The sequence below is a fragment of the Apis florea genome, unplaced genomic scaffold (genome assembly GCF_048593485.1).
Source record: "Apis florea isolate Af1SG1 unplaced genomic scaffold, ASM4859348v1 contig_3170_pilon, whole genome shotgun sequence".
NCBI lineage: Eukaryota > Metazoa > Arthropoda > Insecta > Hymenoptera > Apidae > Apis > Apis florea.
The window spans coordinates 4406041-4429888 of record NW_028256714.1 but is presented as its reverse complement, the minus strand read 5'-3'; the positions used below and the strand labels follow the sequence as shown (position 1 = coordinate 4429888).

Below are 23848 nucleotides of genomic sequence, written 5' to 3'. Positions count from 1 at the left end.
GAGAAATACGATAACTTGTTTTAACGTTGGAATTTATTTTTGTTTAAAAAAATTATAGATTTACATATTTCTTTAATAAATATAATAATATTGAATATTTATTATTTGAATATTCTTTTTTTTTATTCCATAAATACTCAAAAATGAAAATTTCTTTAATAATTTACCTTAAAAACGTTGTTATTTTATAAAACATCAATACATTATTATTATTAAATTAAATTAAATTAAAATACAAAAAATGTAAGTATTGAATAAATAAGAGATGAATATTTTATCTAAAAAGAATCATCTAAATTAGAATTTCGAATTAAATTTAATATACGATTATAAAAAAAAAAAATACTTTACTTCTGTATGATTCATTTTTTCTTTGTTGTACTGTTCACACATTAATCGAATAAAGATAATAAAGAATAATGAGTAATTAATTAAATCATTTTTGTTACAACATTATTTTTTACATTTTTCTTTGATTCATTCCATTGTTATTTTTTAATATGGCCTTTTGAATTTAAAAAACGAATAAAGATAAAGAAATATATATATATATAAAGATATTTTTATATCATTTCCATGATTATATATAACAAAAGAAAAAAAAAAAGGAAAACGTGTTGTTATCAAATAATAAATTTATGTAATTTTATTATGTATGGTCTAGAACATGCGATATTTTACCTTTACTACCAATAAATTTCATATTTTATTTGACAATGAAAAATATTGCATAACATCATTCTCTATTTCGCATCAAACTTTTTATAACGCATATGTACATATATACAAACACGCGAAGAATAGCCATCTCGAAAGAACCAGGAAATGCGACAAAGTGTGCAAACTTCGTATTTCTTCATCAACAAGCATCTATCGATCTTTTACGGCAGACATCGAGATAGAAAAAGTATTGGAAAAAGAAAAAAGAATAAAGAAAAATTCACGCATTCCATACACTAGGTTCGCTCGGTATCGCTGTGTTCAATCTTTCACAGTAGATATGGACAGCCAAGGTAGAAAAGAAATAACACGAAGAATTCGTATATAAGACTCGTTGCAATACTGGACAGTAGAACAGACATGTAACAGGCATGTTGAGAACAATGACGGATAGATTTGCTCGACAGACGGAACAAGGACAGTGAACGAAAGCGATCAGCAGAGAAACAAGTACGAAGGGAGGGGAGAAAGTCTTTGGATTTCGTTTAATCTTCAACGAGAAATACGGAATGAGTACGCGTCAGTAGCACGACATTCGTCGAGTGAATAGTATCGTTATTTTTTGTTCGGTGTCCAATATATATTTAATGTTCATGTTCTAGTTCTTCGTAAATACATAGTTTGTGTATTAAGAATGCTATAAACTTTACCGATTGCAACTTCAATGAGAAAATAGATATAGTTCAGATTTTCGATAGAAGGTGAGCGGATGAAAGTTGTACGTTGAAAGTACGATGTTCGAGACCGTTCGTTCGAAAGGCTATCGATTTTGACACAGTAATTATCTACGATAGCACAGAAAGGGAAAGTTAAAGGATTTCAGTGACCTTTCATTCAGACTCGTTTTACCGTGCATCCGTTATTGTTGCGTTTCTACGTGCTCATATATGCATATATAGTACATAGGCATCGATCTCAAATAAGTGAAAAATCGAACATGTCTCTTCTATATCTTTTAATTATACCATCGTTAGTTTGTTTACTTTCCTCGTGCTATTTATATATCACTTGATAATTCGACCTATAATATATACGTAGATCGTGTTATTCCTAACTATAGAAATCAATACATCGATCTTGTTAAATCTGTGTTAAGGTGTGATTATAATGGTTTATAATTTTTTATATAAAATCAGTGAATCAAATAAAAATTATATCTTATTTCGTTTTTCTTTCCAAAAAGAAAATTTTGGCAATTAGCAAAATTGCTTCATTATCGCTTGGAGGCAATTTAAAGACGCGTTCGATATTGTTGTCAGTTTACAGCGCCACCAAAGAAAACAGTATTCCGTTTACCGGCTGTGAAACGTGTATCACGTGCATTAATTGTGAATTTTCATCGTTGAGTTGATTTCACGAAACGATTCGGGAAACCGTCGAGTTCTAGGACGATGTACTGTGAGAATTCTGACTCGGTGGCCCGAGAGAGTCGCCAAGCAAGGTCGTATTGGAAATTACACTTGCAGTCTGTAATTATACATTACTCGGTCGTGTTTACAACCGCCTTTGTGCAGAGACGCATTCACGGTTTCTACAGCGAGCATGCTATCCTTTCCCTGGCATTCAGGCAATTTCACCACTCGCATTCTTTTCATTCGTATATACCAGCAACAAACAGGCGTTATAAAAACCGTGGCCGATTAAAGGGAGAATAATTATCGTCAGCTGCTTCTCCTTGCTCTTTCCCTTGTTTCATTTCGTCTTCTCGATCCTACTTTGTGTTCAATCTTTCTTCTTTTCATTTCTTTTGTTGTTTTCTCATTTTTCTTCTTTTCTTTTTTAGAAATGACAAATGACGACGATTTTTCTTTCGTTCTTTCGTTAAAATTGGTCAGGTAAATGGATTGCACAATCTTATCGGAAGATAGTTTAATATCAGGGATTTAAATGTCAATTATTTCATATCAGATAGTTATAATCAATCTTGGTAACATACATTTGAGAAAAATCTGTTAGAATCAAATTTATTGCATCATATAATTTTTTTTTATGATAAATCCTTATGAATATTTTTTAGCATCTCAAAGACGTTTATTTTACATTCATTTTAAATTTAACCGCTTCACAATTCTTATCTCAATGAACAAAAAAATATATGATAAATAATAACGATTCGGTTAGATTTGATTTATTTGTCTTCTGATATTAAATTTTAAATTCAAGAAAAAAAAATACTCCTATCAGATGGGTAAAAAAATATAAGATATTCGAACAGAAATTGATATAATTATTTCTGTGATATAATTATTCTGTTAGTAAAATAAAATAAATAAATATATAAATATATATTCATAATTCAAAGAAGGATAATTTCTTCTTTAAACGTATTGATTCATAATATAAATTTAAGATGTTCAAAGAACATTTTATGTTATTCGAGTATAATACATGGATAATTTAAATTTTTTATCTGGATTTTTTTTAAACAGTAATAATTTTTCTAACGCATAATTTTTTTTTCTCTGTTCTCCACAGGTTTACCTAGTGTCACATCGCCGTCTCACAGTGAATCGGATAAAATTTACGATCAGAAAGGAGGAACGTGGCTCCTCGGAACTCGTGATACGCCAGTGATCGTATCGCGTTGGAAATCCCACTGATTCCTTCGTTTACGTCCGTGTCGTTCGCGTTTTACCTTCACTACCTTCACGGTCACGTGGTCGAGACATTAGGCAACCTGTTAGAGAAAACAGCGATTGTCTCTGCGCCAAATTGCAGGAATCCCAGAGTGGCGAGTGGTCTCGCGGCTCAAAATCGGGAAACGTCGTGGCGTGATAATATCATCGTCGAGCACGATGGCTTGCGAATTCTTTAAGGTGAGTCGAGAAACATGAACAACAAATGAAATGAAAAGAAAAATAATATAAAGAAAAAAAAAAATATCGAAACACTTATCATTATTCATAGTTCGTGCACGTAATCGCTTGCCAATTTACCGGCAGTAATATTTAACAAGCAGCTAATTGTTTTGTAATTGCCGGATTATATACCTATACCTATTCCTATTTCTCGAGATTACGAGATTACGGTGTTAATTGATCAAGATGAGAGAAGGCTCAATCATTCCGTAATCGTTGCACCAGACTAGATTATGCATAAGGATGTTGCATACTCGTTATGCATACACGGCTACGTATTATTTATTTCGCTTTTGTATCATTAAACGCTTCGAAGTGCAGTGCACGACGTTAAATCATCGATTCTGTGTTCTATTAATATTTTATTCATGTTTATAAACAACGAATTATACAGAATGATTCTCGATATTCAAACCTTTGTATGCGATATGATTAAAGGGGAAAAAAAAAAAAAAAAGAAAAATACATTTTCCCGTATTTAATCGTATTTATATCTTATCGATGTGTGATTTATCACACAAAGTATCATCGGATCGTTATTCAATCAAAGGGAAAAACTCATTTGCTCGACAAATCTATGTTATTTCAGATGTGAAATTTCGTATCGGACGCGATGCTCGAATTTACTTAATGACGACGAACGATATTAATAATACTCGTTACTGTGGTACTTTAATTGTCGTTGGGAGACGAGCTCGTGCATGTAGAAGGCCCGGCTTAATTACTGCAGCACGATCTTGCAGTAACTTGGTAACGTCGTTACCAATTTCACGTGTATCATCGGGTGGAATGGAAATTCATAAGCTTCGTTTCGCTCTATCGGTCGGAAGTTATTGAAATTTCGAAGAAATTTCTCGCTTATCTCGTTCAATACGTTTAACACCTATACCGGCGAGCAAAATTTTCATTTCGATTAAATAACAGCAGCGTTAATCGGTGTAATTTTCCTGAATTCGCACAACACATTTATCCATTTACGTTGGAACGGCTATACGCGAGCAACGTTCTCTGTCAGCGAGCAGAAAAGTTGCCCTGACTTTCGTGCACGCTCATGATACGTGAGGCGAGTTTGCGTGAATTAATTAGCGCGCTTCTGGCTACCACGTCAGACTTTCGCCGAATTGACACGAGAATCGTTCTGATTAATTTGGAATGAACCAGTTATGGATACCTATCCTATGGCGGTCTGACTGCATGTCAAACCGAATTGTCAGGGAACGCGGTAACGTGAGGCAACACGCATACACGTTCACCGTTGCTTTTCCTATACACGGTCAGACATATTTTCTTTGTTTCTTTCCTTCTTCATGTCGTTATATAATTTTAATTGAATCCCGCTTTCTGCGTGGCTGAATTACTATTTGCGCACTCGTAACCACGCGCTTGTAACGAGGCGTGCCGCATAATGATAAAAAAAAAAAAAAAAGGCAAAGAAGACAAAAAAAATCTAATCATATTGCAAAACGGTTACGTGATATATACAACGTGATCGCAAAGATATTTATTTTTCACGAATAAAAAAAAAAAAAAAAGTAGGCGCACCACGTACCGTTGCTGTGCAAATCTCTAGACGAAGCTTGCTCCAATCAATCTAGAATTATCATAAGATATCAGACGCACACGAAAAAAAAAAAAAAATAACGAAATCAATGAACGAGAAAACGACAATACAAAAAAGAAATTTTATCGCTCGTTGCTCTTAGTATTCCTCGGAAACGCAGCATCGGGTGGTGGCCTTTAGTCAACACAGCCGAGGAAGACGTTGAAGGGGACGATGATGATGATGTCGATGTTGTATAAATTCTTCTCTCTGTGTCTGTGTCCTGGCGTGTAGCTCAAACGATGGCCGATTCACGCGGCTTCAAGCCAATAAACCAGTTGTGGCAGAGCGCGGCAGTGTCGACGGACCCGGATTCGGAGTGCCTCTACGAAGAGATCTCGGGCCTTTCGGGGTCCCAGGATACGGAACCAGGGCCGGCTGGTGCCGCCGTCGGGGAGGAGGAGGAGGAGGAGGAGGAGGAGGAGGAGGAGGAAGAGGAGGGGGAGGGGGAGGGGGAGAGAAGGAGGGGCGGGGGAGGAGGAGGAGGAGGAAGGGGGAGGGGGAGGGGGAGGCTCGATTTTGGCGCACAGGTCGGCGGTAGCAGCTGGTGGAGGCAGGGGAAAGGGAGCGAGAGAATCGCCTCCAGCGGGGGGCATACCGGCACGACCGGTCGTAAAGCGAGCAAAAGTGTTGGAACTAGCGCGAGATCGCGCAGCAGATCGGCCGATCGGCCATCAAGCGGACGTCAGGACATCATCAGGGTGGAGGAGGAGCAGTATGCCTCACGAAGAAGTTACGTGGAGCCCGGTACAGGCGCCGTACTGCCGCCTCCTGTCACCGGCCTCAAGCTGACCAGGGGGCGTGCAACCAGCACCGTCGCCCGCTACTTGCACTCGGCCTCCACGAACACCGGTCACTATCACCATCATCATCACGGGCTGCACGGACAGTATCCGCCCGGCAGCACCGGTAGGCCGACCGGCAGGCATCACCAGCATCATCACCCAAGCCGCGGCTCGTTCAGTAATGAGACGCAGGAAGAGGTACAGGAGGACGATGAAGCCACTCTACGGGAGTTGCTTGTAAGGTACGTTTCCCCGACGTACCCACGATTAACGTATATATATATATATATATCTCTCTCTCTCTCTTAAATATATATAACGTTTTTTTCTGTGAAGAACACCTCCACGCGTCTTTTTTTTTTTTTTTTTTTTTTTGGAACATAATTGATGTTCGACACGCGGCTCAGTTCACACGAACTTTTTTAATATATATTATATTATCAATATTGTTGCGTACGAATTTATTCGCGATCGAAATAGAAATTCGGAACTCGAGCGACACTCTGCTATCACGGAAAGGGATACAAGTTTACGTTTTCAAAAGTAATTGATATACACGATAATACAAGTAATTTGCCGAGGGGGACGTTGTTACATTGGGCGTCGCCACCGACGTCTTTGAGAATTATCTGGATTGTTTGGATGTACCGGGCAAGATCGATCGTTTTTTTTTTTCAAATTCGTCCATTGTTCGAGCCAGATATTTATATAAATTTATATATATTTAAATATATATATATATATTTTTCTCTTCGTTTCTTAATAACGATGCGCGAACTTGAATATACATATTTGAAAAAAAAAAAACGTGGAGGATATTCGGCCGAAAAAATTCGCGAAAGAAAGTTTATCGATATCGTTAAATTCGATCGTGAACTTTTGAATCTTGGCGAATCCTGCGGGCGACGAATGTCTCGAAATCATCTTTATCGTCTAATTTTCTAGTTTAGCGCCTTTCTAGGATCCTGTATCGATATTCCGTAGTGAACTTTTTTTTAGGCTCTTGTCAATAGAATTATTATGTAATTCTACTCTATTCTATTTGTTTCTTCAGCGATTACATATATAAAACAGCAGTAGTACAATTACTCTTAGTAATCCTGCGTCTAAGCCGTTTTCCGACCGTAGTTGATCGAACTTTGACAATTTTTCAAATCTCATTTCTTTTTCTTTTCTTTCTTTTTCTTTTTTTTTTTTTTTTTTAAAAAATAAAAAATCTTTCAAAGTAATTTTTAGCTTAGTGCCACGACAGTTCAGTAGAATAACGTATATAAGCTCTTAAAACTTGCATACCAATTAAGAGAACACTTCTCGCTCTCTATTATTCGCCCTGAAGTACCCGAATCGATAGCACTTACTTATCGATCATAAACTCTCTCGTAGACAAGAATTACTATCCAACGAACCTTTTCCACAGACATTGTTCTTTTCAATGTCCAACAATCTTTTCGATATTCTCTAAACGCATCCAGGTAATTCCCGGCCTAAGTGGCGGTGCCTCGTTTCACCCTATGAGTTACCGATTTAAACGGAGAGGAAAAAAAAAAAAAAAGAAAAGAAAGTAGAAAATAGAAAAGAAAGAAAGGAAACGAAAAAAATAAATAAATAAATAAAAAAAGTAGAGAAAAAAAAAGGAGAAACGAAACAGGAAAAAAAAAAAGTAAAAGAAACAGACGTTTTCCCTGCTTATCATTTTACATAGACTCTTTATGTATCAGAGAATGCAATGCAAGGCTTTGTGCCGTGCCATTTATCATTTATACATAAATCACACTCGCTCTAGTCCTATTCTTGTACATACTACACACCCTTGGTCATAAACAGTAATATCGAGACACCGATGATACGTTGTTATACGGTTTTACATGACAACTCTTTTTTTTTTTGGCTGCGGCGCTCGCAGGCTTACCACTGATTGCTCATATTCCATTCGATGTCATGTCACTTTTCTCGGAAGTCAGGTACACAAATAAGTGCGCAAACAGCACTGCGAAACGATAACGGAGAATATCGAAACGGGACAAAGGAAAACAAGGGATAGGGATAGCGAATGCACAACGCGGCTACTTTAGTTTGTGAATCACACCGCACATGTTGTAATATTGTATTACGACCGTTTTCTCACCGATCATTGTCTGAAACCACGTTTGCCTTCTGTGTGTGAAGCACTGTGTTCATAGAATTCACGCGAAAACGTACTGGAATTGATTCGTTCGCGATCATCATCGAGACGAGAGAATAAAACCGTCGCATCACGTGTACAACATAGATATAATACACGTTATATGTTTTCCATATACAGCCACGAGGCAAGAGATACAATCATATATTTCCTTGGCATCGTTCTAATCGATACACTCATATATCGTTACCTCGATGTGCCATCTTTGTGACTTATTTGTGTGCGTGCCTCCTTGTTATTTATCACTATCATGAGATCATTGCTAATTTTTGTCAATTATTTTGCCGATCGATCGTTTCGCATTTAAAGTGATGGGCCCAATTCAAATTGCAAGCTCGCTTGTGGACGCGGGCGACTAGGCAGGGGTGAGTAAGCTGGCGGCGCGTCGCATGGCGATGCGTGAGAGAAAAAAAAAAAAATTTTAGAAACAAAAAAAAAAAAAAATGTGGAAAATAAAAATTACAAAAAAAAAAAAAAAAAAAAGAAAGACGAAATGTCTTCACACGTGACGAACCTCGTCCTCGATATGATGAATTGGACGTCACGTGGCTAATTCGAGCGAATATATCATTATATGACATAATTTTGACTGAACCACGACTGTGTTTCCAAACTAGGTAAAGTTTTACAGAGTGAGTGAGATAAGAGGCAGGGGCGGGCGTCGTCGGCCTTTAAACCCCCCGCCACACGTTACCCCTCCACCTTTGGTTGTGGACCCACTTGACAACAAGCTGTGCAATCGTTCAGAGTCAATTGATTGGATTTGGTGGATAATCCAACGTACGTACATATGTCGTGAACAAAGCAAAGAACAAATAGATCTGTGAGAATAAGACGAAATACTGAATCAAGAGGAGTGAGTGGGGAGGCATAGAGGCTACTGTAGTTTCGGAACACAGCCATGGTCTCCCTACCTCCCAGGTACATGGCAACATCATCACTGCTCTTTCTCTCTCTCTCTCTCTCTCTCTCTCTCTCTCTCTCTCTCTCTTTATCTATCTGTCTACTTATATTTTCATTTCTTTACTTATTTCCTCTTTAAACCTCTTTTTTATTATCTCCGTATACCTTTTGATCCCTCTGAATTAAAAATATTTCTTTCTCTTTCTTTCTTTCGGTTTTCACTTTGTCATCCGGGTCACATACATTCTCTTTCTCTCTTTCTCTCCTTCCACTACGGCTCATGTGTTCATTCATTTTTCACTATTCACCTGTCACTCGACATGCCTTGCGTAAATTTTCTTTCTCTTTTTCACTCTGTCACACGATCACATACACGTACAGATTATCTTCTCTCTCTCTCTCTCTCTCTCTCTCTCTCTCTCTCTCTCTCTTCTCTCTCTCTCTGTCTGTCTGTCTGTCTCTTTCTTTTTCCCCTTCTACTTCTTTAATTTCATTCCTGATTAAAACCACCTTTCTGCTTGGCTGTGCACATCGATCGATAAGTTTGCTAAATCTCCTTCGATCGAGAGATTTCTAATCGTTCATCATAATCTATTCGTTATATTATTTATTCATGTATACATGCAACATTCGAATTAAAATCGTGCATCGAATCATATTTTCTATCCATCTTGCACATTCCCGCATCGTGTCAATAGTAGAGAATCACGCTTCGCGCGTGCCGAAGCTGTCTCATATTTACGGGGAAAACGATCGTGATTTTTATTCGATATAAAGAAAAAGGAGAAAAAAGAAAGAATACGAAGACCAAAGAATGATCTTCTTTTCTTTATCGGGGGGGGAGGAGGGGGGAATTCGAAATTCACGAGGCCGTGTCTTATACACTAACTTACTTACTTACTTACTTACTTACTTACTTACTATACGGGGAAATATTCAGTTTTCATCTCTCACTTTTCACAAACTTCCATCTAATGTGCACAGCTCTGACAATTATATGTATATATATATAAAATAAAAAATATATATATATTTAAATATATATATATATATATCACAGTAGTGTTTTCTCACCTTGACACTCACCCACACACAGTTTAGACGTGCTTTTAGTGGCGTTTGTACTATTGTGCTATTTTTCAACTTAATATATATATATTTATATATATATTTCTATGTTCGTATATACATAGACAGATTATGATATATGTATATAATACATATATATGTGTCTGTATATCTCTGTTTACACGCTACTCGTATACCCAACGTTTCCTTAGCTGCCGAGCTACCGCTGGCTCGCTGAGATTTAAAGCACGAGAGAAGAAAGCATGCGGTGTATACGTTGATTATACACCCAGTGTATAAGTAGCATATCTTTTTCCCTTATGTATAATCGTAATCAGAATCACATTGTCTCCACGCGTGTAATGGAAAAAAAAAAAAAGTATATATATAACGATAATAATAACAAGTAAATAAAAACATAATGTAACATAAGTAGTAGTAAAATAGTAGTAAATAAAAAAAAAAGAAAAAAGAAATTAACAAGCGAAAGAGCGGGATAATATGACATCCCGGTGCAGTACTGAAGCGTACTGAAGGCTCGGCAGTTCTCGCGCGGAGGTAGTTGGACTTCTGTTTAGGGGACTAGGCATAGCTAGCCTTGATCGTGTCTAGTGTGTCAATGTGCTCGACAATGTCGATTTATTTTCCCGGGCGAGCCAGCGAGATTCACGTGAGGGTATGTGTGTGTGGGCAGTCTGCAGAAACAGGTCAGCGTTATGAGTATGAACTTGAGTGCCAAGCTGGACGAGCTGCAGCGGGGTGACCGCCAGCTGGAGACCACCGTCGCCCTCTGCGAGATCCGCACGCAGCTGCAGGAACTCACCAAGAGCGTAGAGTCTTGCCAGAGCGAGGTCAGCGAGGTCAAACGGGACATGGTCGCGATCAAGGTACTGTCGGTCTCCACGTTCAACGTTATCGAATCGCTTCCACGGCCCGAAATCTTGCTAATTAGAACCTCGTACGAATTGCCGCTTGACTTTTTTCTATATATCTAGCCATGAAAGAACGAAAAAACAAAGATAAGATAAGACTGTGTCGAGAGAAAATATAAATCGAGGTTGGTAACTTCCTGTTTGAAAAAAAAAAAAAAATCTGCCGTTCGTATATATGCGCTATATCTTAGTGAAAATAAATTTCTGAAAAAAATTGTCGTTTTATTATACAAGCCGTTCTAACGTATCAATCTTAATCTATTTACCGTATTAATTTATTATCTTGTTGTGTTAACCACATTTCGAAATTTGGAATAAAACTTTCACATTTCGATTGTGAAACAATTCAAATTCACGTAACTTTAATGAAATATCGGTTTACATCCTGTATCCGCCTGTAAACGAAATTTTATAGTCTCTAATAGTCTTTAAAAGCATCGATATTTATAATAAGTAAGTAAATTGATTAAGCGGGATGATATATCGGTTTCGGTATAATTTGTCCATATAATGCAGTAATATGCTATAATATAATCGGTATTAAGTTTTTGAGATTAAAATGCTAAATTTTAACATTCTAAATAGTATTTCCTAATGTGTTACGCAGCACGAACTAGATACGGTACAGCAGGTGAAAGAAGAAATAGAGGAATTACGAGAATACGTGGATCGACTAGAAGAACATTCTCATCGACGGAAACTTAGACTTTTGGAGCAGGTGATGCTTGATCTCCACGATCTTAAGAAAAGTTTTTAATTTTTTCAGCGTGCTATTTTATTTTTCGTACCGAAACAAACTCGGTGCTCGCTTTCGATGGCTATTTATTTGTACCAATTATTATCATAAATCAATATCATGATAAAATTAATATCAGATATCATCAATCAATATCATCAAGATCATCATCATCATAATTGTATTTGGTTTTTTGCGTGGTGTTAAATATTACAATTGTTCTGTTTGGTTTTTTCATATGCATCTCGTTGTACCTGTGCACGATGATTTTATAGCAGAATGATAAAAGTATTTTTTAATAAATCATTATGACATTGTTTATGGCGTAGTTTTATTTCATCCTTTATCGTTATTTCAATCCAATTTGCCTTGTATTTGATTTTATTTTCAGTAGAACATGCGTTCATTGATTATTTTATTTCAAGTATAAATTATTGTTTTGAATTTTCGTTGAATGAAATACTTTTTTTTTTTTTTGCAAATTTTCCGATATTCAATAACATACGTTCGATGATTTCAGGGGCTAACACTTTTCCTGTCGTATGCAATACTGGCAGCAGTTTTAGGAATGTTGCAGTTTGGATACAACACTGGGGTTATTAATGCGCCGGAAGTGGTACGTTCTTTTATTTTTTTTTTTAAACAAATACGTTTACAGTATATAAAAATTTCAATTATAAAACAAATTTTTAACTAGATTGTTCCATTTAGATGATTCGAAAATAACTCTCCGTCTTAAATAAATTTAAAATAAAGGAAAATTAATGCAATTGTATCTCTATCCAATACATGATTTATTCATTTCAGAACATTGAAAATTTCATGAAAGATGTGTACAAGGATAGATATGGGGAGGACATTTCAGACGATTACGTGAAGAGATTGTATTCCGTGGCCGTAAGCATATTTGCGATTGGTGGTATGCTAGGCGGTTTTAGCGGAGGGATAATTGCCAACAGATTTGGCAGGTTTGTACGAAAATGTTTCCATTCCATTTGCAAGTAATTTGGCTTCCTTGCGCGCCAGACAGACATTCATCGATATAGAGCGTATACAGTATATTTATATATCGACATTGATTAGACACGTGTGCGTATTATTTATAATTAAATATGTGTTGCGATCAGGTCGATCAGACGATTCGATCGATCGTTATATCAACTCATTCTTTCTTCTCTTTTCTTTTCATTCACCGACAGAAAGGGGGGCTTACTGCTAAACAACGTGCTGGGCATCGTGGGGGGGTGCCTGATGGGTTTTACAAAGATGGCTCACTCGTATGAAATGTTATTCTTTGGACGGTTCATCATCGGTGTCAATTGTGGCTTAAACACCTCGTTGGTTCCCATGTACATATCGGAGATAGCACCACTGAACCTGAGAGGCGGCCTAGGCACGGTGAACCAGCTCGCTGTTACGGTGGGCCTCCTGGTCTCCCAGGTGCTGGGCATCGAGCAAATCCTTGGAACAGACGAGGGTTGGCCAGTTCTCTTATTACTAGCTATCTGCCCTGCCATTCTACAGTTATTGCTGCTTCCAGTTTGCCCCGAATCTCCAAGGTAGAAGCACAAATCATATAATATGCATCAAGAAAAATATCCCAAATTACTAGGGCTTTTCATTAGAGAGTAACGTGTAAAATTTTGTAGCATGTGTGTACATATATGTTCTATTTTCACCAAGGATTACAGCTTCTCTTTTTTTCTTTATGCTTTGCTCTAGATATTTGCTCATTACTAAACAGTGGGAGGAGGAAGCCCGTAAAGCTTTGAGGAGGTTGAGAGCCAGTAACCAAGTGGAAGAAGACATCGAAGAAATGAGAGCCGAAGAACGAGCTCAACAAGCCGAGTCTAGAATATCGATGACAGAGCTCATATGTAGCCCAACTTTGAGAGCACCTCTTATCATCGGTGTGGTTATGCAACTTTCCCAACAGCTTTCAGGCATTAACGCTGTAAGTAGCGCAGTCCATAAATTCCGTGTACATTACCCACTTTATAAGGGAAGTTTGAATTGGACACGATGAACTTGCTCTCGTTTAAATTCCGAAGCGCGATTCATCCATTAAAAGGGATGTAATAGAGCGTGAAATTGGTTTCTGGTGTGTGTTTCAGGTATTTTACTATTCGACAAATTTGTATACTAGTTCTGGTTTGACAGAGGAGAGTGCCAAGTTTGCAACCATTGGCATAGGTTCCATTATGGTTGTTATGACGTTAGTATCCATCCCTCTTATGGATAGGACAGGAAGACGTACATTGCACTTATACGGTCTTGGTGGCATGTTTATCTTTTCAATATTCATCACAATTTCTTTTCTCATAAAGGTAAGTTTAAATTTTTAAGACTCCTCTACTTCAACTATGCTACGTATTGTAATATCGATGTTATACTAACTAACAAGTAAATGTAATTGTCATCTTAAGATCCTCTAATAATCACGTTAAAATAAAAAGTAATAGTATTTTAGTAGGATTATTATTAAATTATTCTCAATTAGAAAGTATTTTATGATAGTAATCATAAAAGTAGAAAGTAATCGACTCTTGTTAAGAAAAAGAGAAATAAATAATCACGAAGAAAGATTGTTTTATCGAACGTAGAAAGTTGAAAATGAAAATCAAGAATTTCTCAGGACATTAAATTACGCCACAAAAAACGTGGATTGTATATAGCTGTCTCTCTTTGTGCTTTGTCACTTCATGCACCTTGGCGAAAGGTGTATCTAACACTTTGTTCACAGCTGGAGTGCAGCACTGCACCGACGACAGTGAGAATTATCACCACTTAACGTATATAAATATGCATTCGACAACTCATTTTAATTTCTCCCAATTATTCATGTAACTTGTAAGGTCTATCCCGTCTCCTGCATGTTATTTTTCATTTGCATCTTTTAGAAAAAGATTATTAATATTCTACCGTTTGACTCGTCAATTTTCGATGAGATAAGAAGAGATAAGAAAAGAGAGGGATAATATCATTTTAATAATTCTATCGAATCGATATAATTACTTACAAAGGCAAATACATATTTTTAAAATTAAAGAATGAATATTTTTTGAAAAAAATATGTATTGATGTGTCAAAGTAACCTAAGTAAGATGCATGCAGTTTTATTTATTTGCTTAGGCTTTAATAATTGTGCTTTTTTGAAACCTTGTCACCATCCTTCTCCCATCCCCTCCCTTTTTCATTAACGACCTCTTTCGTGACTGCCTGGAGGAGACATTTACTCCCTTTTTTTATTAGTCTATATTCCGGCTCAAACCTGTCATCTTCTCGCGCATAATTGACAATCAATGACAATCGTGTACTCGCTTCAATTCAATTTACAACGATGAGAATAAATTCATTTCTGTACGTGTAGCACTATTGCTTTTTTCACAACGCTATTTTAACGTGTACTATATACAAATAATCGTAATCGTGTTCGTGTGACGCAGATGGTGCACACACACGTGTAATTCATAATTCAAAAGAGCCACAAGAGAGTCAGTGAACGCTCGCGACGACAGCGATAAATATAAGCAACGTGTTATATTGTATCTTCTTACACTCAGACATTTAATTTATCTGAGGTCTCTAAAGAAATCGTATCCTGGTTACTCCTTAGATAAAATATGGCCAGTCATATCGCTTGAACGCTTAATAACAGAAGGATGTTATTGTATATAATAAGAGAGCACGTTACGCATTGTCGCAATCGCATCATCGCCTTAAACACAGGGTTGAGCTGCACACAATTGCATGCCGTATATATATTATTCAGTTCTATTTGTTTGAGTTTCGTAGGTATTACGATTAATTTTCTCCTGAGAGAGAACTCCTCCGGCTGCTCAGGAAAGAAGAACACGATTCTACTGCCTGATAGGAGTTTTTCGGTTATGTGCAGGAAATGATTGACTGGATGTCTTATCTGTCGGTCGTGTCCACCCTCTTTTTCGTGGTATTTTTTGCCGTGGGGCCTGGCTCCATCCCGTGGATGATCACGGCCGAACTGTTCTCGCAAGGTCCTAGACCTGCGGCCATGTCTATCGCGGTCCTCGTCAATTGGATAGCTAATTTTGTGGTTGGCATCGGTTTTCCAAGTATGAAGGTAAGATATCATCCAAATTTTACTCAATATATGCTCAATAATTTCATAATTTCTTCTCAATTTATATATGATGCTTTTTAATTAGGTTAAAATTTATATAATTTGTAATTTGTAAGAATTAAACTTATTTATATTTCACGGTATCAGGTTAAAGGTTAAAGCTCGAAAGATATATATATATATATATGGAGCAGAGGCAGCGAGGAGAATTTCAAGCAGAAGGGCACGATTGATATTTGCTATATTTATACGTTGACCCCATGTTTTTATGTGTTACAGACTAGCCTTGAAAACTACACGTTCCTACCATTCAGTGCATTCCTAGCCATCTTCTGGATCTTCACGTACAAGCAGGTTCCTGAGACCAAGAATAAAACATTCGAAGAAATTCTAGCTTTATTCAGGCATGGTAACGACAGGTACGCAATAAATAAGCCACTTAACACCATTCCTAATACGTATAGCAAATCATTAGATAGATAATCTTCAGTTCTCAAGCCCCCCTTTTTCTTTTCGCTGATTTCCATCGATTTTTCTTACATATATACATATATATATATACGTATTATTCTGTATGTATAATGGCTCTATCCAAAAGACAGCTTGTTCGTTTTTCGTTATCCGTTTTGATTTGTTGTCTAAGTGCGGAAAGAGGTTCAATCAACAAGAGACTTTGTATCCATGTTTTATAACACGTGTTGTCGATTTGTTAATAATGAAACGCGAAAAGAATTATTAATTTTCGCATCCTGTGCATACTCGATGCATAATATATTGTTATCATATCCGTCCACACATCCGCCCGTCTATATTTTACAATGAACCATCAAGTGTATCACGAAACGCGTGAATTCTGAATTGTTATATTCGAATCGAAGAAAAAAAGAAATGAAAGAAGGAGAAAAAAAACTCGAATTTAATTCTTGCGAAAAAAACCGGAAGGGTTTTAGGAAATGCACGCCTCTTAATTTATTCAACAACAAATCGATATAATATTTATAGGAACGTTCATCGTGCGAAAAATCGTAGACAAATAATTGTACATATGATTAATCGAGTAGATAGCATAACGTATATCACGTATTTGTTTGACGAGAAGAAAAAAAAAAAAGAAAAAAAAAGAAAAAAAAAGAGGGGAAAAAAGGAAAACGAGCGCAGCAAATTATCTTAAAACGAATCGAATCACGATGTTGCACACATTATATATCGAACACTTAAAGAACTGTAAGAGCTTTTTTCAAGCTACAATTACACAACAGTACTGTTAACTTTACCGTTATTATTGTTATTATTATTACTATTATTATTATTATTATTATTATTATTATTATTATCATCATTATTATTAATATATGAAGCATATCAGTAGTACAATTTCTTTAATATTACTTTCTTCTGCATTATATAGTCGAGGCATGAAATGCGTTACCCTGTAATGATAAAACGGGGATCGATCAATTTGGACATTAATACCGTCACACCACGTGTGTGTATTGCCGCCTAATCGAGGCTATAATACGAATTCAACTGTGATAAAAAGTTCGTTCGATTTTTCAATAGAAATATATATATATATATATATCTCTTCGAAAGAAAATCAATCGATTCGTACGCGTATTTAATTGTATCCGGTGTAAGAGAGAACCGAATAAAACCATTTTTGAAATTTCTTCGCGTGTTACGAACCGATCGCGAAGCCCAGCGTTATCTTTTCGAGATGCTTCGAGATTAAAATGACCTGAAAGCTCAACAATTGGGAACAGTTGTATAAAAGTTTCGAGATTCGATATAAATATAAAAAAAGAGATCTTTTTATTAATTCCGTATAATATCGTAACGTAGAGAAGTATATCAGTTACAAAGTATTTGAGATTACAATATGTGTATAATAATATCACGAAAACGTTCCATGGTGATTGTCGCATGGTTGTAACAGTTTATTATTCATATCATAGTAGTATTGTCGAAAAGAAATTATCTCGGCATTAACCGAACAAAGTCTTTCTTGTAATATACAGAAGGTACAACATTGTTTTCGTAGATTCGTGTGTTCTCTTCTTTAGTAGATAATATCTTTTTTTCTTCTTCATTGATTGAACACGATCTATCTAATGATTTTTGTTATCATTGTTGTTGCTGCATATAAATATACATATATAATATAACGAATAAAATTAACAACATGGAATAAATCGAATTAATTTTTTTTTAATATGGTCGAAACTACGATCGATTTGTTTTACCTTCACCATGTTTATTTGAGATTTCCGTATATTATTATGGACATTATTCATTTGTAAAACGTGCTGAGCTTGAAGCTTTATAGTTTTATTGTTACGTATTTCCCAAGGCCAAAATGGATATTATTATATTTATTTGTTTAGCATATTGTATATGTATTATTTCAATAAATCGTTATTTAATGGTTCTGGTAAATTCTTTAAGTTCTGAAACTTCCGTATTTTTTTTTTCTTTTTTTTTTCTTTTTCTTCTTCTTTTTTTTTTTTTTTTCTACACAATGAAAATTATGTTCTACATATCGTAATTGTGCTTTCTATGTTATTTGGAGCAGGAGCAGCTTGCGGGACAGCAGACTTTATGGGTGAGTCAGACAATAAATTCCCTGTTACTGTGGTGGCTTTGTTACAATATACTATATGAATTTCTAAAGATTATTTAACTGCATGACGATCAATTACCAAAGACACCACTAGTCGTCTTTAAAGAAAGGATTATTTTTTAGCAAATCATACATCCATTCTTCTTCTTCTTCTTTCATTCTCCCGCCAAACCGTTTATAAATCTAGCCGCATTAATTATATTTATCTATATTACATTTGTTATAATATTTTTTTTCCCATTTTCCACGAAGGTGAGATTTTGATGTGTATCAAATTCGAGCTCAATTTACCCTCGATCATTGCTTCTGCAAGCGAAAAATAATCCTGCCCCTGCCTATTTTTAAGTGACCATCATTAACTTCGGTCTAACAGCCTGGCATGTTGAAACATCTTTACTTACTACTACTATCAGCTCATGTGAGTTTCCATCTCATGCGCTACCAGTCAGGCTAATTATTAATCGTAAAGACGAGAGGAACATATAGATTGCATGAATAATATCTCGTTTACGACAAATTGTAATTCTTTTTTTTTTTTTTTTTTTTTTGTTTTTCTTTTGCGAAGATACATTTCACAGTTTCTAATAGTTCTTCAGGGCTATTATGTGATTAATATTATATTATATAATGCTTTTAACGCATCTATAACGCAGAATAGAAAGATTAACAAAAAGAAAATAAATAAATAAATAAAGTGCAATACAACCTGATTAATTGTTGACAAGGTTTGTTATACATAACAGCCCCGACTACTTTACTTACTTACCGATTCCCTTCTTGGAGCCTTGTATTTTACAGCATGCTCCTTTTTTTAGTCTACCAATACCCGATAAATGTTCGACGACAGATCAGCTCTTGGAATAATTTTCATGTCGATAGTTGGCACGAGTTTATGGCGCTGTACTGTGCGATTGCATGTTAGTGCTTACATTACTGTTTGGCGTACAAATGATTTCTCAGTTGTATACAAAGTGATATATATTACATATATATATATATATAGATACATCTTTTACTTCGATAGGCAAACGCAGCAAGAGCCGCTTTGCATAATCTATTATACCATCGTTCGCGCAAAACATTAAAAAAAAAAAAAGTAACTGAAAATTAATACGTGACAAAAAAAGAAAAAGGGAAATGTTAACGTGAAGCGTGAAAGCAATTTTACGTTCACGTTCCCTTGTTTGATCAGTGCAGCTCTTGATAAACTCGCAAGCTACGCAATTATATTTTTTTTTCTTCTTTTCTCCTTTCTTTTTTTTTTTTTTTATTTCTTTACATTCATCCTCTTTGTTTTTTTTTTTTATTATTATTAAATTACGCTGAAGAAAGGTTTTGCCGAAACATTCGATGAACATTCGTTAACAGCTTTTATATACATACACATATATGAATGAACTCTGATTGATAGTCAGTCTGTGGTTGCTTATGATTTAGTGGAATTTTATTAAATTTATTCGTTTATATAACAGCCATACGCTAGTTGATAAACGACATAGAATTAGTATAAAAAGCCATTTTCTTCTTGTCTTTTATGATCGAATGAGTGCTACTTATCAATTTATGATTGTGTATGTTTGACTTTTATTGTGTCAGTAAACGCATTTATGTGATCATTATTATTATACATATACATATATACATATCTATTTATATTTATGAACTATTTAGGTAAATCATGATATGAACGGTGTAAGGCATCATGCGAATAATAATTTTTTTCATACGTAAAAAAATATGTATATATCTTTTTTACAGCTTGTATCAATATATTCATATGTATTACAACATTTTAATTACATTAATTACAAAAAGTTTCGAACAAGCTGTACATCTAAAATACGTGACAAAAAAAAAAAAGAAGTAAATACATATAGATGATTCCTATTGAGAAAAAAACCAATCTTTAATATTTCAAAATTGAGATTGGTTTTAATAACACTAGGAATTACTTATTCGTAATCCAAAATATTCATTCCTTCAAAATTTTATCATTTCATTTTTCACGTTGAAGATAGATCGAAACGACGATTTACGGTAGATCCACGGTAAATGAAACGGTAAATCACTTTGTATCAAATATTATTGTCGACAGACGACACACAGCCGACCAGATTATTACACGGCGTTTGATAAATCTCGAAACGGATGTTCCACGATAATTACGATACGATTTTGGGAATCTCCCAAACGATTCCCTTTTCTCATTTTCTCTTGATCCATAATGCGCCCATAATACGTTCTTATAATGAAAAGTTTCCTTGTACGTAGGGCGCGAAACTACGATTTCTCTTTCAAAATTGAAACAACAAAAACGATTCGAGGCTCGTTGGCCATGTAACATTATTATATTGCAGGGAAGAGGAGCTCGCCACTAACTCTAGCAAGGAGACCGTCCTATCTGACGCCACCACTGCCAACCATACCCATGCTACTGACAAACCATAAAAAAAAAAAAAAAAAAATAATAATAATAATTAAAAAAAAACTGATAATTAAGAACGATTTTAATCGAATATCGAAGACCATTATAGATTCTCGTATCTCCGGTCAATCTAATGGAATAATTGTTATCGGCAACGATTTAGCATACTCGTAGCACACAAACTGCTATAAGATATCATTATATCACTGAGTACACACAAGTTTAAAGACTAAAAGACATGAAAAAAAAAAGAGGAAAAAAAAAAAGGAAAAAAAAAAATACTTTTTGGAAACATTCGTTACTAGTATATATTATATTAATGAACGAATATTTCGGCATCACCGATAAGATCGTATACATATACATACAATATATATATATATATACACACATATATATTCTATGTTGTAAAATAAATCTGTTTGTTTATTTAATTACCGGTTTTAGTTTTTTTCTTCACTCGTACATGGACGACCTCGATGTGGAGTTTTTTTTTTCTTTTCTTTTTTTTTTTTTTTTTTTAACTTTGGTCAAGCTTTTTGACCTAATTTTCATCCATCTTGCAGGAAAAGTCAATTAAGAAATATTCAGTCACGCTGAAGAGATCGAGGTATCTCCGTGCAGCGTGTATATTCACCTTTCGTTTTTTATGGTTAACCGCGATCCCGCGAATCTCCCGTTCGATGAGAAAGCGAAGTAATCAAAGTAGTTGAAATTCGATAATTATGCAAGCGATAAGCGATACATACATACATGTTTGAAGTCTACTACACAGGCCAGTGAACCACTGAAATCCTACAAGGCTAGAAACTGTGAAATGAATTGTCATTTCTTGAGACGAGACAGAAAAAAAAAAAAAAAGAAAGAAAGAAAGAAAAAAAGAAATGCAAATCGGAGTTATCCAAGTAACGAAAGTTATTTTTACTTTAGCGAAGTGCGAAGAAAAATAGGCAAAATTAAAGTTCGACTAATGGTAGCTTTTGTTATTTTGTTATAACGTGCCACAGAACAAAACGAAATACAAGCAATCATATTATAATAGTAGTAGTGTTAATAAGCCGGGATACATGACAAACCCAAAATTTTTAAATCCAGGTCAATTAGGATAGAATAAAAAAAAATAAAAACGGATATGTATTACTTACGTTGACGAGTACTTAAGTTGATAAGCCGCGATACTGTTTCCCCATGGTCCTACGATGTCGGTGCATGTTAAATCGATGCCCTCGACGAAGATGTGGAATATAATAAGGGAAGGAAAGATTCAATAGACATGTATCAAGAAGCGGAAACTTGGACAAGTCGCGTGATGTTTTGCAGGAGCATGCTAAACTGTGTGAATGCATTAGAGGGACACATACCGCCAGCAGAGAGTGCAGCCCTGATGGTGGCCGAGGAGAAGCCACATCCTGATTCATGTAAGGCTTAAAAACCTGACCAAAATCGTCCACAAACATCTGTCATCATATAGCCATTTCCGTCTTTATACGACAAACAATTCTTTTCATTTTTTTTTATCTTTAATTTGTTTCTTCTTCAATAATTGATACTTATAAATCACGATAAAAAATGTCATCATATTATATACGTTTTAATTTAATTTAGTAATAAAGATCACATATGGAATTACATATTAATTTATTTAAATAAATTATTAATTTTTCGAAGAATTGTTTGTCACTTGTCGCTTATTCCATCTACCTGTCATTGTGCATGACATAATGCCATCTATGTATGTGTTCGTAATTTTTATTTATTTGTAGTTTCATTGTGATACATTCGTTTCAAATTTATTTGCGACTATTATTTTTCTGCTTTCAGTATGATTCAAAAGTGCAGAGGAATCAAAGTGCTGATTATATGAAATCAAAATTACATTGCTGCTTCGCTACTACAAGATATACAAGTGGTCCTAGCAGAGAACAATATCACACTATCTATATTTTCATGTTGACAATAGCAAAAATTAGAGAGGGGTGCAATCGAATATAATTCTGTAAATGATAAGAGATTATTTTAATCATATCATATCATTGATTACAAATGTATTATATATATATATATAAGATGTTAGAAGTTAAAATTTAATTACATCAATATTTTTTGTAAATGTCCATTTTCCAATTGTTCGTTTCTAATTATTCATTTTTTATTATTTCAAAGAATTCATTAGCAATTTATTCATACAAATCATAGCAATGTATCTCGTAAAAAAATTTGTTTCAAATTCAATTTATTATTACATACGATGCCCTCTTTTTTCAGGAAAAATCATTATTAAATTTTAATTATCTCAAACTCATTTTCATTATGTAACTATTTGCATTTCATTGATCATAGTTCTATTTTAGCTTTTCATGACTCTCACTGCTTCAGCCAAACACTCACACCATTTAAACTCAATTAAAAATTGAATAGTTGAAATATTTTCATTTATAGAGCTTATAAACTTGACTAAATTCACCATATATGTCAATATAAATGATTTATAAATAGGTATTATAAATATTAAGAAATATTGTGAATAGGTATAGATATGTACTTTTCTATAATTTTAATAACCTATAATTTTTTTATCTTAGATCAAGAAATTCTCAATATTATAAGCTCTATAATTTATACATATTATACAGTGTTCCATACTACTGGGTGAAATTATAGAGTATTAGAGAGAGAAGAAAATATCAGAGAACAAAATTAAATATATGTTACATGTTCTATATTATTATTATTAGTAATATTTTTACTATTTCCAAAGTAAAATAATCTTTTCTTTAAATATATACATATAAAATATTTTATATTTTATATTTTTCATTTGAGTTTATTACGTCACTTACTTTTCACTTTCGTTGTTTCTCTCACATTATTATAATTTTTTAGGCAATTTAAATATTTTAAAATTTTTTAAAGGAAAAAT

General features: G+C 34.7%; 1 protein-coding gene across 28 annotated transcripts in view; it reads left to right on the top strand.

The window, feature by feature from the left end:
• Nucleotides 1-23848, top strand: part of Glut1 (Glucose transporter 1) — a 33821-nt gene that overhangs the window by 6060 nt on the left and 3913 nt on the right. The window contains exons 2-15 of one of the 28 annotated variants that reach the window (XM_086909989.1): nt 3196-3536; nt 5413-6205; nt 10811-11003; nt 11656-11766; nt 12305-12400; nt 12592-12752; nt 12984-13343; nt 13507-13738; nt 13899-14111; nt 15659-15883; nt 16163-16302; nt 18456-18485; nt 22249-22346; nt 22750-23160. In XM_086909989.1, coding sequence (XP_086766115.1) covers nt 5421-6205; nt 10811-11003; nt 11656-11766; nt 12305-12400; nt 12592-12752; nt 12984-13343; nt 13507-13738; nt 13899-14111; nt 15659-15883; nt 16163-16302; nt 18456-18485; nt 22249-22346; nt 22750-22754 — 2649 coding nt within the window. In that variant the 5' untranslated portion in view covers nt 3196-3536; nt 5413-5420 and the 3' untranslated portion in view covers nt 22755-23160. Of the gene's footprint in view, nt 1-1231; nt 1422-1974; nt 2162-2503; nt 2556-3195; nt 3537-5292; nt 6206-8762; nt 9067-10810; nt 11004-11655; nt 11767-12304; nt 12401-12591; nt 12753-12983; nt 13344-13506; nt 13739-13898; nt 14112-15658; nt 15884-16162; nt 16303-18455; nt 18486-20860; nt 21363-22023; nt 22176-22248; nt 22347-22749; nt 23161-23848 lie in introns of those variants that run through there. The other 27 variants (XM_086909995.1, XM_086909986.1, XM_086909992.1 and 24 more) reach the window with 27 other exon arrangements.